The sequence below is a fragment of the Aspergillus tanneri genome (genome assembly GCF_003426965.1).
Source record: "Aspergillus tanneri strain NIH1004 chromosome Unknown AapTan_6_pilon_pilon_pilon, whole genome shotgun sequence".
In the NCBI taxonomy this organism is placed as follows: Eukaryota; Fungi; Ascomycota; class Eurotiomycetes; order Eurotiales; family Aspergillaceae; genus Aspergillus; species Aspergillus tanneri.
In genome coordinates, this window is record NW_022984633.1 from 1 (window position 1) to 13,362 (window position 13,362).

Below are 13,362 nucleotides of genomic sequence, written 5' to 3' on the forward strand. Positions count from 1 at the left end.
GCGGGATGCCGAGCTTCTCTGCGCAATGGATATGGGCAAAACTCGGGGGTTGGCGATGATACAATCAGCAACAAAGTGTTTTACTATAGGCCTAGAGCCAGAATCGCTTCCCGAGGACTCGGAAAGGTCATCATCAGTTCCATCATCGGCTCTGTAACAGGACCGCCAGCAGCCCTGAATATATTCGGCAACATGTTTTCTTTGCTGGCCGACATCTCCGCTCATTACGCTACGAAAGCCTGGCCTCAAGCCGGGATTCTTGACCATGAAGGCCATCAACCGGGTAGGGTCGCCGCCAATGCTGAAGAATTCCAGGCCATGCTGCTGAACAAAGTCCTCGAATGTGGAGTGAGTCGCCAGACGTACACGATGGCCGTAGACGTCTTTCAAGACCTTTCCCAAGGCAACGAAGGGTTGTACATCTCCGCGAGAGCCCACGACCTGGATGACTATGTTCAAGGGCGGAGGTGGGCGAACTGACGGGTCGCCTCCCAGGGAAGGAGGAATGTATGGGGGAGGGAGCGGACGACTGTCTTCGACATGTAGAGGGGGAGCAATAAGCTGGGACAGTTGGCGATTGAAGTGATTGATGCGGATGGCGACGCGGCCATCGTCGGTGAGCTGGGCACTGGTGCCCATGCCATTCTTTTCATCGTGGATCACGCCATAATGTTCGCCGTAAGCAGGGGCGGGCACGTCGTCCTCGGCCAGCTCTTGATCGTCGAGGTCGATCTGTGTTGAGGGAGTGGATTGTTCCGGCGCGGTGCCCTTTGGAGGTTGCGCTACCATGATGTGAATGAGACCAGGCAGGCTGGCTCACCTCGTTATTCACAGCTTCAGTTCTGTCCAAAGAATGACGCGGCAACTGTACTATGTGGAGTGAGGAAAGTGAAGCGACCACGGGGCTGATATCAGGATGGAGGCCTAGTGAATAATGGAGAAGGCAGCAACAATGCAGGAAGCAGTGAGACAATGAGGGGCACGTCATCTCGAAGTACTGTTTCACATATGATCCTCAATAACTTGCTTTAAAGGGTTGTGTGTTGGCTCGTGTCCCCGCTTTACAGACATAACAATTACTCCAATATTTTTCTGTTAAAACCCACCGCATCCGCTCTGCGTACTTTGAATAAAGAGGCAGTGCTACAAGACCTAAACCCCTTTCTTTCCGGCCGACGCAAGGGCAAGGATCTTTGGAGAAAATCAGGCCACGTAATATCCACTTTAGACTTAACTGTTTAGAGCTAGTACAGAGTACAAAAGGTGGGAAGAGGACAGATCGATCTGATGGGGGCGGATTTGGACAACTCCGTAAACCAAATATATCAGGATCAAACTTGGCAACGTCTTCCTCAGCATTGCGTCCGTAAAAATAATCCCAGTTACGTAAAACATACAATCGCGTTCAAAGTGCTTGCCTCAGCATACTAACTAATATAGATATAGTGCTGACGTTGCTGCAAGTTGCTGTCTATTAAGTGCTGAGATTAGTATTTTTGAATGGCCAATCAGAGCGCTCTATTTTGCTGCGTTATTTACCTGCTACTTCACGTGTAAAGCACGATAGGCATGGAAAATTGGTAATTTTTGAGAGTCTTCAGTCTTCACAGCGGGGTTCTCTTAAGTTATGGATATTTCAGGCCAGGCTTTTTTACATCAAGTTTTTCACTGCCAGCATTAAAAGTATATACGCCCAGTTATTGACCATTGATCAATTCATCAATGCCATGAGAGTGCCATGCCCCGGCCAACAGACACGTACACACACAATCAGGTATTATTACACGCAAGCTCGCTGGTATTGATATACAGTTGTTGAGTGATTCCGCAGTTTGAGAAAATCGATAGTACGACTATAGGCGGGACCGTCCGGTGTCGTCATTGCAAGCGATGGCAGGGAAGCGCCAGAGTTCTTATTCGCAAGAAGGTCAGATCCACAATAGCGAACCGCACCTCGATCAAACTCACTCACCACCATCCCAGTCGCATCTCCAGAAGTGTCCAGAATACGCCGCGTGGAGGGCGGCAGGGAACGGTCAAGAATTGGCTCCGCTGAATCCCTACAACGCTGCTGGCAGAAGACTTCTCAGCGACTCTAATAAAGGTCTTGTCTCAACATCACGACTACGATCGACGGTGGATATGAGCAAGTACTTTGACGAGTTCGTCGACGACAGTCCTGTTCACAAGGTAGGCCTACCCCAGCAACCTAGAGGTTCTCTCTGATGACCCCCAGCAGTGCGTACGAGTCCGATGCCAGAGCTGTGGCTTCGTCCGACCCAAGAACGCCACTTGGCAGGCAGAGCATCTGAGCCAATGCAAGGACTTTCTGTCCACCACTGAAGGAGAAGAGCTGTTGACGAGTGATCAACAATATCAGAATGCAGCCATCTGGACTGGTGCAAGACCGAGCCCCGATCTTCTGGTCAATCGTTGTGGAACGGCGCCAGGTGGTTCTAGTCCTAGAGCACCACCACCGCTTGCTGAAGCGCCCTCGTTGGCTCAACATCTGCTGGCTCAAGCTGAAGATTTACTGACGAATAGTACTCAACATACCTTCTTGTCGCATGCAGGTTGTGGATTGCTGACCGCGAGCGCTCTCAATCAATGGCTGACGCAGATCGGGTACATCTCACGCTCGCTTGTCTCATTCACCGGAGCATTGATAGGCAAGATCCGCATCCCCGAAATCGACGACTTCGAACGCGACTCAACGTTCCGGTCTCTGGACTTGCTGTGCTCTGCGGTCAATAATGTGAAGAAGGAGTTGGAGTTTCTTGAAGCGACCAAGCGCAAGTACGGACTCGAGGTCAGCTTTGACGAACCGAAACCGCCCACCAAAGGCTTCGTCGATTTGTTCAACAGTGCATCATGTCCGTCTGCAACATTACTCGAGGGCATGGTGATGCTATGGGCTATCGAAACTGTAAGTTGCGTTCTGCTGTTCAACACCCCGAGCTGACCAGCTCGCAAGCTCTTCCACAGCTCCTTCTCCTACGCGGCTAGATTCGTCACTCGAACAGTGCCAGTCTCGCCACCATTGCCACCAGGAGCACCTGCAGACCCAAACGGCGTCCAGCCAAATCCAAAAGACGGCCACACCACCGCCCTCCGCGAGGCATTCATCGAAAACTGGAAATCAGAAAACTTTGGCTGCTTCGTAGGCGCCTGCAGATCCATCGTCGACGAGCTCGCCATGGTCCAGCCGCCAGGCAACGGCTTGGATGAGATGTCAGCCTGCGAACGCGTTTTCAAGCAAGCCGTCTGGCTGTGGGGTCAGATGTTCCCTGAGGTCATGGGCATGGAAGAGCAGGATGAGTTGGATGGCGGGCAGAACATCCGCGAGCGTAGAGACAGCGGCGCGATAGTTGGAAACGGCCCGGTTGATGTGCCTGTCGAGGTCGATGATGACCATCATGCGATTGCTTCCGGTGATTTTCTATAGCATATTTAGTATAGTCTTGCCGATGATCTCGTCATATTTGCACGCGGCTGACGCTCTCATGCTGAATTTGATTGTGGATTTGAGCGGGACTGTACTGTACTATGTTAGACCTGTCGCCGCAGCACAATGGCGATGCCGCCGTATTATTTAGATAAGTACATTCTCATTACCCAGCTCCTGAAACTCGTATCTTGTGGTACCTAATAATATCCTTGCAGAATGACCTGCTTGGCTGCCATATCTAGCTGAGAACAAACTGTGCGGCATATTCACAGTGGGATGCAACTTGTCCCCGACAGCTCTCTTTACCTCCCACACATCTTGAGAATACTTCAACCACCACGGAGCTGTCCAGTGGATCACTGATCCAAGACGGCGAATTCGATTCTGCCGGCCGAAAACGGACCATCAAGGTTGGGGCTTAAAATCGTATTGGTGGTGAAGGATTTATTCAGTATAATTCTAGGCCTAGGATATACAGTTAGATAGTAATCTCATTATTCCCTATTCTAAATTTAGTAGGTTGAAGAGCTTCAAAAACACGTTAAAACAATGCTATCCCCTCCTGTTACCCCTCAAGTATCTAAATCCGTGCTGGCTGCGAGGAACTTGCCGACCAAGTTGGGCATGTCGCTGTGCCCGTGTTTCGAAGCAATAGTGTTGTATCTTGTAGAGAGTGATGTCAACAAGGTCCATGTGTTAGGGAGCTATACCTCCAGTTAGCATTGCCGAGGGCTTTGCACGGTGGGATTTGACGGACCTCAGCCTCAATATCGCTTCGTCTCTTGCCTTGTGCTTGAAGGCTTGGTTCGGTTGCCCATGGTCAGGATCAGCCCTCGCGGTGAGGTGATCTTCCAACTCGGCAATGAGGATGTCTTCTGTGCTCTTGATGACTTGCTCTTGAAAGCTTCTCCGCTGCCATTGACACCAGCCTTCCGATGCGAGATGCAGTTCCTTCAAGAGTACAGGCAGCCGCCGAATACGATTCAGTCTCTGCTCCTGCCCCAACCATTCGTCGTCCTTCAAAGTTTTTGCATAGTACGCAACAACGGCGTTGTCCAGACTTTCGAAGCCAGCTGCAGCGACAGCCTTTAGAACATGCGACAGCCGGGCTTCCGTCGATGCGGAGGTGTCGAGCAATGACCCGAGTCCTGCTTCATCCTGCCCGGCCGCAGGCATAGCTTCATCCAACAGAATAGGCTGATTCGTCGCCGAATTCCACGACAGAATTGATGTCGGTGCTTCTTCTCGTATGTCCGTCATGGATGGGGTCGGAAAGAAATCCTTGTTGGACAGTTCTAATACCTAGTGTCAGTGGGTTATATCTCAAGAGTGAGCTGCCATTTACTCACCTAAGAAGCAATCATACTTCATGCGGAGATCCTTCGTTGGTGTTGGGAATGGGAATGCGAGGTCCGGACTCTCGTCCGAAGATTGGCACGAGTGCGGCCCAGTGAACAGCAGCTCCTCTGATTGTTTGGCATTCAGAGAGCTTGAGGGAGGAGAGTGATTCTCATCCGTTTTTGATTGCGAGTGCACACCTATGCTAAGCCCCGAATGGGAAGTCGTGGCAGGGATGTTGTGACGATCCGGCCCATCGTCTCGGTTGATCGGCGCTTGTAACGCAATGTCGGCGTGCGACAGCGGTGACAGCAAAGATTCTGAAATTGTGTCCTGTCGCTGCAGAATGAACTCCTATATCAGTTTTCGTTGACGAGCGGACAGATTCCGAGACCTACGAGCTCGGTGCGTCCTGAAGTAGACTCAGCCCTCGTCTGTCTTCTCTTGCGTGTCGCTCTGCTATGACAGTCTAGACCATCAACCTCACTTAACGACCTGCGTAACAAGTGGCCGCCGCGTGAGGGAGGCGCCGGCTGCGGTGATAGCAAGGATTTTGGAACTGTGTACGTTGGCTGCGAGATGTCTTTCGTGAGCCTCCCCCGACAAGCCGACAGACCTTGAGACTTACTAGCTCCATGTGTTCTCGATAGTCATTGGCTTCGTTGATCTGGCCTTTTTCGTTTGTTTCCCCTGGGACAAGTCTGAGATGCGCCCCTTGTTTATTATGGACCTGTCTCGCGTATGCACGGTTGGGGCGATTCCTCTACGGATGGACCGCTTATTCCGAGTCAGCACTTACATGATCTAGTTACTGACCTTCAAGCCGTTAGGCCAGCACTTGGGCCAAATCCGAATAAGAGTGCAAAATGGCCAATCCTTGCGGATCACCTTGCAACGTTCATCGGAGGAAACTCTTGATTCGTGCCCCGGCTCTTCATCCCTCTCGGGCCGCGACTATCTTCCGTGTTCCACTTGAGAGGCGATGGAAAACGATTGATCTTCCTACGGCGGTGCTGACTGCGACCATTATTTGCTTGACCTCACTCTTGGGATTTGGTTGTTTTATTTTAAGAACAAAGGCAGAAGAGCTTGGCGCATGTCTGAGAAGGAAACGAATCCTTCGAGTCCGCCCCACGTTGATGAGACCCCATTATCTTGATTGGGCAACTGGACTCATTCGTAACCTTTCCTTTGTTCCCTTCCCAAGACGCCTAGGGCCCTAGCAGTAGTCTTTCTTGCAGCATTGAATCATGACTGGCCGATGCTGAATCGATCCTTGTTGCTGGGACGCCGAGCGAAAGGACAAAAATAAAACTAAATGGTATCTAGTGACCCAAACCAAATTTCAGTAGCTCCTAGGCATAGCAAAGTTGGAACTTAGTCGACTTAAAAGTGGGGGGATCCCTGAGTCGTAGGAAGCTTGACCAAGACTCAAGCCTCGAACTGTGTTGGTTCACCTATGGCGGTCTTCACCTATGGCGGTCCCGCTTCTGTCTTGTCACCAGCGATGATGGCTGACCGCTTCTCTATTGTTGGCACGGATTTCGCCATCCCTCTAATTTCTTTTATGTTATGGCATGAAGAGCGCGACGGTGAGAGGCGATGGAAAACAATTGATCTTCCTACGGCGGTGCTGACTGCGACCATTACTTGCTTGACCTCACTCTTGGGATTGGGTTGTTTTATTTTAAGAATAAATGTAGAAGAGCTTGGCGCATGTCCCGTTTTTAGAATGTGGACTGATAATCAGCGGAATCCTGGGGTAAATGAGTGGAAATAGTATATTTTAATAATCCTATTGTTGCCGAAACACCTACCGACAAATGACGAGCAATAAGATATTGAACCAAAAGATTAGACCGCTATAGTTGTTCAGAGTACGTGGCGGACTCAGCAGAATTCGAGGGCAAATAGGGTGTTTCTAAATTCATATCAATGTTTCTGAATTTTACTTGCTGTAGGCTGACCGCTGGGACGGGATTTGGGATCCCGGGCGAGTTTCAGTCCCGTCCCATATTCCCATGGGAATTGCATTTTGATTCCCACCCCGTACCAAGTCTTTTGGGAAGGGATTCCCATTCCCACTTACCTTAGAAATCAGGTCCCGTTTCCCGCCCCATTTCCCATGGGAATTAAGGTCAGAAAGGGAAATTCCCTTCACAGAAGCGAATTAAAAGAGGAAAATCCCACCCCGAAGGTAAAAGATAAAGGGAATTTCCCGATTTTAGTATATAAATATTTGGTTTAGTACTAGTCTAATTTAATAGGAGGCTCGAGAGATAAGTTATTATTTAGAAGACTTATTATAAATTATAAATTAGAAGTAACAGATTAATATAACTGTGAAGGATAGGCCGAGAATCGGCCGGGCTCGGGTCCTGAATTCTTATCGATAAGCTGAGTATACAGTGACGGAAAGCTAGTGTAGTGGAGGAATTCGGGGGATTAGCACGTGACTTTGTATGGATAGCTATTATCTTAAGTCCTCATACGAAGAGGTAATAGACAATCAACAAATTTCTCACAGACCACGGGACGCAGTTGCGTAAAGGGCATGTTGTCTTTTCTCCTGCCAGGAACTTGTGGGCTCGGGGCCCACAACTTCTGAACTGTCTAAGATTGTCCCCTTGACCTACTCCTTCGGAGTTCTACCATTTCCCTCTCATTCACGAGGGTAGTATCTTAATTGACGCGTTGATGTATTGTCATGATCTCATTGACTGTATCGCTACCTTATCTGTTGGCGCTCTATATAATATCTTGATCTATTCGATGAAGAGATCAAGGATTAGTCTCCTATATATCTTGGTATAAGATATAGTGATATTCTTTTCTACTATCTTACCCAGCTGACCGGTTGATCTACCCGGCCAAGTAGATTCATCACAATAACAGTTAACACCTTTAACAACTTTAATTTCAGCAGCTCAGCAACTTAACAATAATTCTTAAAATATCGAGTTTTTACTGCTGGTGGATAGTTATCCAATTCTACACCAGGGGAATTAAATATTAATAATTATGGAAGTGCCTTCTCCTTGGTTATTACCTAGCTAGTAATAATACTTTTATATTTTTATACAGCCTCCTTATCTTCCTATTCAGCATGCAGATACTTATCATTAGTAAAAACTTAATTAATAAGAGCTGGGTTAGCATCTTTTAGAATTGTTGGAAATCAGGATGCCTAAGGCACCTTCGTATATCCTAGTTCCGTAGGGATCTGATATATCGCACGCAAGGGGCTAAAGGACACGTAGACATAAGGAAGCGTTTATCTACGCTTCCTCTCCTAGATAGAACAAGATACTCACCATGCGATACTAGATCGCACCGATAGTTTCAATATACTATCCAGTCACCGCTATCCTAGCACCTCACGACATAGCTTCTTCCCCAAGATTCTTAACAAGAATCATAATTTTCCAAACAGTGGACCCTTAAAGTTTCCCACGGCGGTATTAACAGATATTACAACTAATACTAAATTGGTGTTCAATTGCAACACCTGTAGGAAATATTATAATGCAATATCGCTCATCACACGGCCGGTGAGGTAGGGACTGGACGAGGTAGTATGACACTATGACCCGTAGGGACAGTCGAATATGGGAAGGGGGCCCCAGGGGTCGCCCTGATGGCGGCCCTGGGGAGGACTGAGGGAATTCTATTGAGTCTTCTGAAGGAATGTATTGCGTAAGCTATCCTTGATAAGTCCCCTTCTCTCTCCCTCTGGTCTGCTACCTTAAGTAGCAGACCGCTATTTAACCTAGTGTCTACCAAGGTCTTCCAGTGTACTGCCGTGGGATCCCATATCATACGATGTGGAATCGTATGATGTGGGATCATGTCTTCGGGGTGCCTACGTGTTGTGGCCGTATTCGTCAGGCACTATACGTCTTAGTCATCCCAGGGATAACAATAAGAATATTGCAAGCTATTCGCGCAACAGTGGGATAGATTGGCTTAATAGATCTCTATTATTTAAGAATATTAATCTTTAAGTCGCATAAACATCGTCAGTCGGATAGATATTGTTTTATCTTATTTTGTTATGTGGTATCCTTTTACGTTAGCTTTTGGGAGCAGAATAAAGCATTATATCCTAGAGCGAAGTTAGCTGTAAAAGTGTTAGATTATTACTAAATATTATTACCATAATTAGAGAAATATCTCCTTTGTCCTTAGGCCAGCTGTTTTAGCGGCTTAAATTAAAGATAGTTCTTGTTGAGAATCTCGGGGAAGAAGCTATGTCGTGAGGTGCTAGGATAGCGGTGACTGGATAGTATATTGAAACTATCGGTGCGATCTAGTATCGCATGGTGAGTATGTTCATCTATCTAGGAGAGAGAGCGTAGACAAACGCTTCCTTATGTCTACGTGTCCCTTAGCCCCTGAATATGATATATCACATCGCTGCGGGACTAGGATATACGAAGGTGCCTTAGGCATCCTGATTTCCAACAATTAGATTATTATTAAATATACACGCGCTATTCTGCATGATTCTGGACTACTATATTAGCTCTGGCAGGACGCCATGCAACACGCAGTCTATATTATAAACAACATCCCTACGTCTACTACACTGTACGCAGATTACTTAGTTCCAGGGGGTATTTACTAATCCAGATATTTAACCCTCGCAGCATGTTATACCGCATTCTGTATTTTTTAACAAGTATCCGCAGATTGCTCACATTCGTCCCTTTGGTTGTTGTGTCTGGTATTATAACAACCCAGGATATTAAGATTTTAACAAGATTATTGGCTGCAGCGCTCCAGGTGTCTATATTAGCAGCGATTCTTTAACCAATTATAAGGTCTATGTCAAAGAGATAAACAAGATTATTCGGACTGGCTATGTTTCATTCAACGAACAGGCTTAGAGGGAACAGCCTATGGAAATACTGCTTACTTCTACCGTACCTCCTAATCCTGACCCTGAACATCTCGCGCAGGAAGCGCTGCATCTCATGGGGATTCTCCGCGGAGGATAACGGACAATCTGACTGGGTTACCTGCAAGGCTTTGCTCCATTCGCAGGATTTACCCCTACTTCGCCTCTTCTGCTGAGGCAAATCGCCCCGATCCGAATACTTGGCAGGAAGCAATAAATCACCTGATAAAGATAATGTTAGCAGCTTGCAGCTTGAAGCTTCCGTCTGACAAATTAAGGCATGGGACTTGATTATAGCAATCTATGCCTAGGCTTAAGCCTATCCCTGGCGTTGGGTTTTTATTTAAGACCTAATGACGCACTTCAAATACAAGGCAGTTGGGTTATACGTGGTAACTTGGTAAGCAAGATCCTTATTTTGGGGAGAATATTCGCCAGTGGTTTATCCCCAAACAATTAATATTATTCGCGGTTGCAGCTTATCGCAATAGTATATCGCTCAGGCGGACGCGGTGCAGGCTTCTTAATGGAAAGTTAATATGCCAATATATATGCGCCAACCAACGGCTTAAAAGGGTGATCCTACACATGTTTGCAAGCTAAATACGCCCTGTAGGTCTCGCCCTTCCGCAGTTATGTACGACCGTCTCCGCAGTGATCTTGAAGCTTTGGACTTTAAAACAAGCGACTACGACCCAGGCCTATGGATTCACCAATCTCGCAAGAATCTCTATGTGACTGCTTATGTAGATGATTTTGCTATTATTGCAGCGCTTAAAGCAGACACAGAATAGCTTCTAAGCGCAATGCAACGAAAATTCGCGATTAAAAGAACAGCTTACCTCAAGCATTTCCTTGGCATGGAGATTACTCAATCTGATGGTTAGATTAAGCTTATGCAGACCTCTTATATTAATAATCTTGTTGCTTCGGCAGGGCTCGCAGATGCCCACCCAGTCTCTTTACCTGCAGATCCGGGTTTAGTTATCGATGATGACCCCGATCCCACCCTTAACGAAGAATATAATCGACTTACGGGTAGTTTTCAATGGCTTGCCTTAAGAACCCGTCCAGATATTGCGCGTATCGCGAGCTTGCTAGCGCAATTTAACAAGGCCCCTACCAAAAAGGCATTCGGAGCGGCCAAACACTTAATTCAATATTTAAAAGGATCTTGTACGCGGGGTGTCACCTTTCGCATGTCAAATGGACCCCTACCGCAACCACTGGTTTATACCGATTCGGACTGGGGAGGTCCTCATCATAATCGTCGGTCAGTATCAGGCTATATCGTACTTTTAGCCGGTGCCCCGATATCATGGCGATCTGCCAAACAAACATCGATTGCCTTATTATCCAATGAGGCAGAATATATGGCGGCGTCGGACGCAGCTCGGGAAACTTAATAGCTTCGTCGCCTACTTAACGAGATGGAGATCTACTCTGCGCCTTTGGACCCCATTGCATTCCACGTTGATAATAAAGGTTGCAAGGATCTTATCAGTTCAACGGTCACCACCAAGCGCTCTAAGCATATTAATATTCGGTATCATTATACGCGCGAGCTCGCGGCGGACCGCATTATTAACATTCGGCTATGCCCTAGTAAGGAAAACGCTGCGGACGGTCTCACTAAATTGCTTCGATCTGAAGGATTCACGGCTTTTCTCGATAATATAGGCTTAGCTTAGTTTTTGGCTTTTTGGCTTTTTGGCTTTTTGCTTTACACGCGATTCTGTACATAATGGTGCTAGGTGAGCCCGCTTCGGCCAAGGGGGGGTGTTAGGGACCTACCATATTCGGTATGGTCACGTGGCCTCACTTAGTCACCCATCTAGATAATCAGCTCGCCTGAGCCCCTTGAATTCAGAGAATTGTGCCTCGCGAACAGAGTTCTACACGACCTCGCGAGTGCCCGGTATACGGACTCGAGCACTTTGCGGGCCCGCTACAAGGCTAACACATACCAACCCTAAATAAGCCATTACAACATGGTTTTGCTCTTAAGAACTTAATATGTAACCTGCTTATCCATCTTTTTAGTAATTTCTCTTATTTATTTACCATTCCATTTTCAATATTCTATTACAGCTCGATATCTCCCTTAACTAACGGGCTTAAGGCTCCCACCATGCTGCTGTACATGCAGAAGCTGTTGCTCGAGTGCAACTAGTACTGTATAGGTGGGCTAAGTATCCTATCACCATACAAAATCCTAGCTTATTCTCCTCAATAAACTCGACGCTTTCAAACTTCCTCTAACCCGGGAGAAATAAATGTTCAAACAGACCTGCGGTATACTAAGTCAACCATGAGCTACCATATCAGCTATAAATTACATGTGAAGGCTGTAACTAGTATCATAACAAATTTTGTAGCCAAATGCAGTAGCATTGAACAATAATAATTATAAATTTGGCGGCAAAGCCGATTTCGAGAGTGTTGTGGAACTCAGGTGAAATGGGGCGTAGGGAGCTATTCTATCAGCTACAGGCCAACTAGCCTAATTAGGAAGTAGATGTCATTCAGTGGAAACACCAGGAATCACAGTATCTCAACCAACTGAGTCTCTTGCATTCCTATCTGGGTGCTCAACTATCTAAAGGATTCAGGGGTTGAATCGATCGTCATATACTCCGCACCGCCAAGTCGGGCGGATTATAGTGTTTCCGTAACAGAGAGTAACTGTCAGCGCCTGGGCCGAACCCTGCCTAAGGCACCAAGACGTTATTCACTGTTGATCCCACAACATAGAGATTTTCCCACATTTCCTGTACATACGATAGAATTCTTTCTTCCTTCTTTCCTTCTCTACTTTTAATGTTTCGTTAGATCGCCATCTTAGTTATAATTCATCCATTTTACAAAGGTGTACAGGATCATCACAGTACAGTATTTCCGGGAAACGGTGTCACCACCAACTCTTCGATTGTTTCTGGAACCCTAATGCCAAGAAATGATAAACGACTTTTGGAAGATGCCAAGTCGTCAGCCTCGTTTGTTTTGGGTAAGTACTGTAAATTACCGGACTATTATAATAGCGAGCAGTACATTTATTATCTGAGAGCTTCACCCGGTTTCTTGGTTGGCACTTCCACTGGCGGTGCAACGAACTTGGCCCCCAAACTAGCCAGGTCTACTCTCGTGTTGATTAGATCAGTGCACATACGATGCTACTGTGTATGCTTGAGCCGAACGGGCAGCACATCTAATCAGTCAGACTGTGTAGTATGTGTTGTTGAGTGGAAGATATTATGCAAAAAATAATGAAATCGAGTAAAACAGGCATGGGCTAAGGCAGAGTGTTGTTGATATCATTGTGAAGAAGAAAATACATTGAACTGATGCACAACACACAGCCGAGCTCACATTCTACGATGAATACGTCTACACACAATTTATTAACGCCCGGCGGCTAGGCTGAAGGGCAACTATCACGATTCTACCAATACATTTTCTGTTATCTGCGGTGTCTTCTTAGAACTCATACTTGGTTATTTCAGAATTTGTCATCTCAGCTGTTAGTATCGTGACGGGTCCTCGTGGGTAAGTAAATTGTTCGTAGGCTGGCGGGAGGGCGCTTCTTCTAGTGTTCAACATCTCGACAGTTGAAGCGCGCCTACCGTGTCTGGCACGTCTCTGGCAGTTAAAGTATAGACGTTCTTGGCACAGTTGT

The 13,362-nt window shown here is 46.9% G+C and overlaps 3 protein-coding genes across 3 annotated transcripts; 1 reads left to right on the forward strand and 2 right to left on the reverse strand.

Annotated features, from left to right (window-relative positions):
- Window positions 1–84: 84 nt before the first annotated feature.
- On the reverse strand, window positions 85–789 carry ATNIH1004_008071 (uncharacterized protein; the record flags this gene model as incomplete). Its single annotated transcript, XM_033572684.1, has 1 exon — window positions 85–789. A coding segment is annotated over one exon (705 nt), but the record flags the coding sequence as incomplete, so codon positions are not given.
- Window positions 790–1,890: 1,101 nt separating this feature from the next.
- ATNIH1004_008072 (uncharacterized protein) lies at window positions 1,891–3,445 on the forward strand (the record flags this gene model as incomplete). The annotated part of the gene is made up of 3 exons (XM_033572685.1): window positions 1,891–2,190; window positions 2,240–2,926; window positions 2,975–3,445. The coding sequence occupies 3 exons, from the start codon at window positions 1,891–1,893 to the stop codon at window positions 3,443–3,445; spliced, it is 1,458 nt and encodes a 485-aa protein (XP_033423237.1).
- A 699-nt stretch (window positions 3,446–4,144) lies between these two features.
- ATNIH1004_008073 (uncharacterized protein) lies at window positions 4,145–5,813 on the reverse strand (the record flags this gene model as incomplete). Its single annotated transcript, XM_033572686.1, has 6 exons — window positions 4,145–4,743; window positions 4,798–5,140; window positions 5,185–5,358; window positions 5,415–5,549; window positions 5,603–5,740; window positions 5,793–5,813. 6 exons carry the CDS (start codon window positions 5,811–5,813, stop codon window positions 4,145–4,147), a joined length of 1,410 nt encoding a protein of 469 aa, XP_033423238.1.
- Between the last annotated feature and the right edge of the window lie 7,549 nt (window positions 5,814–13,362).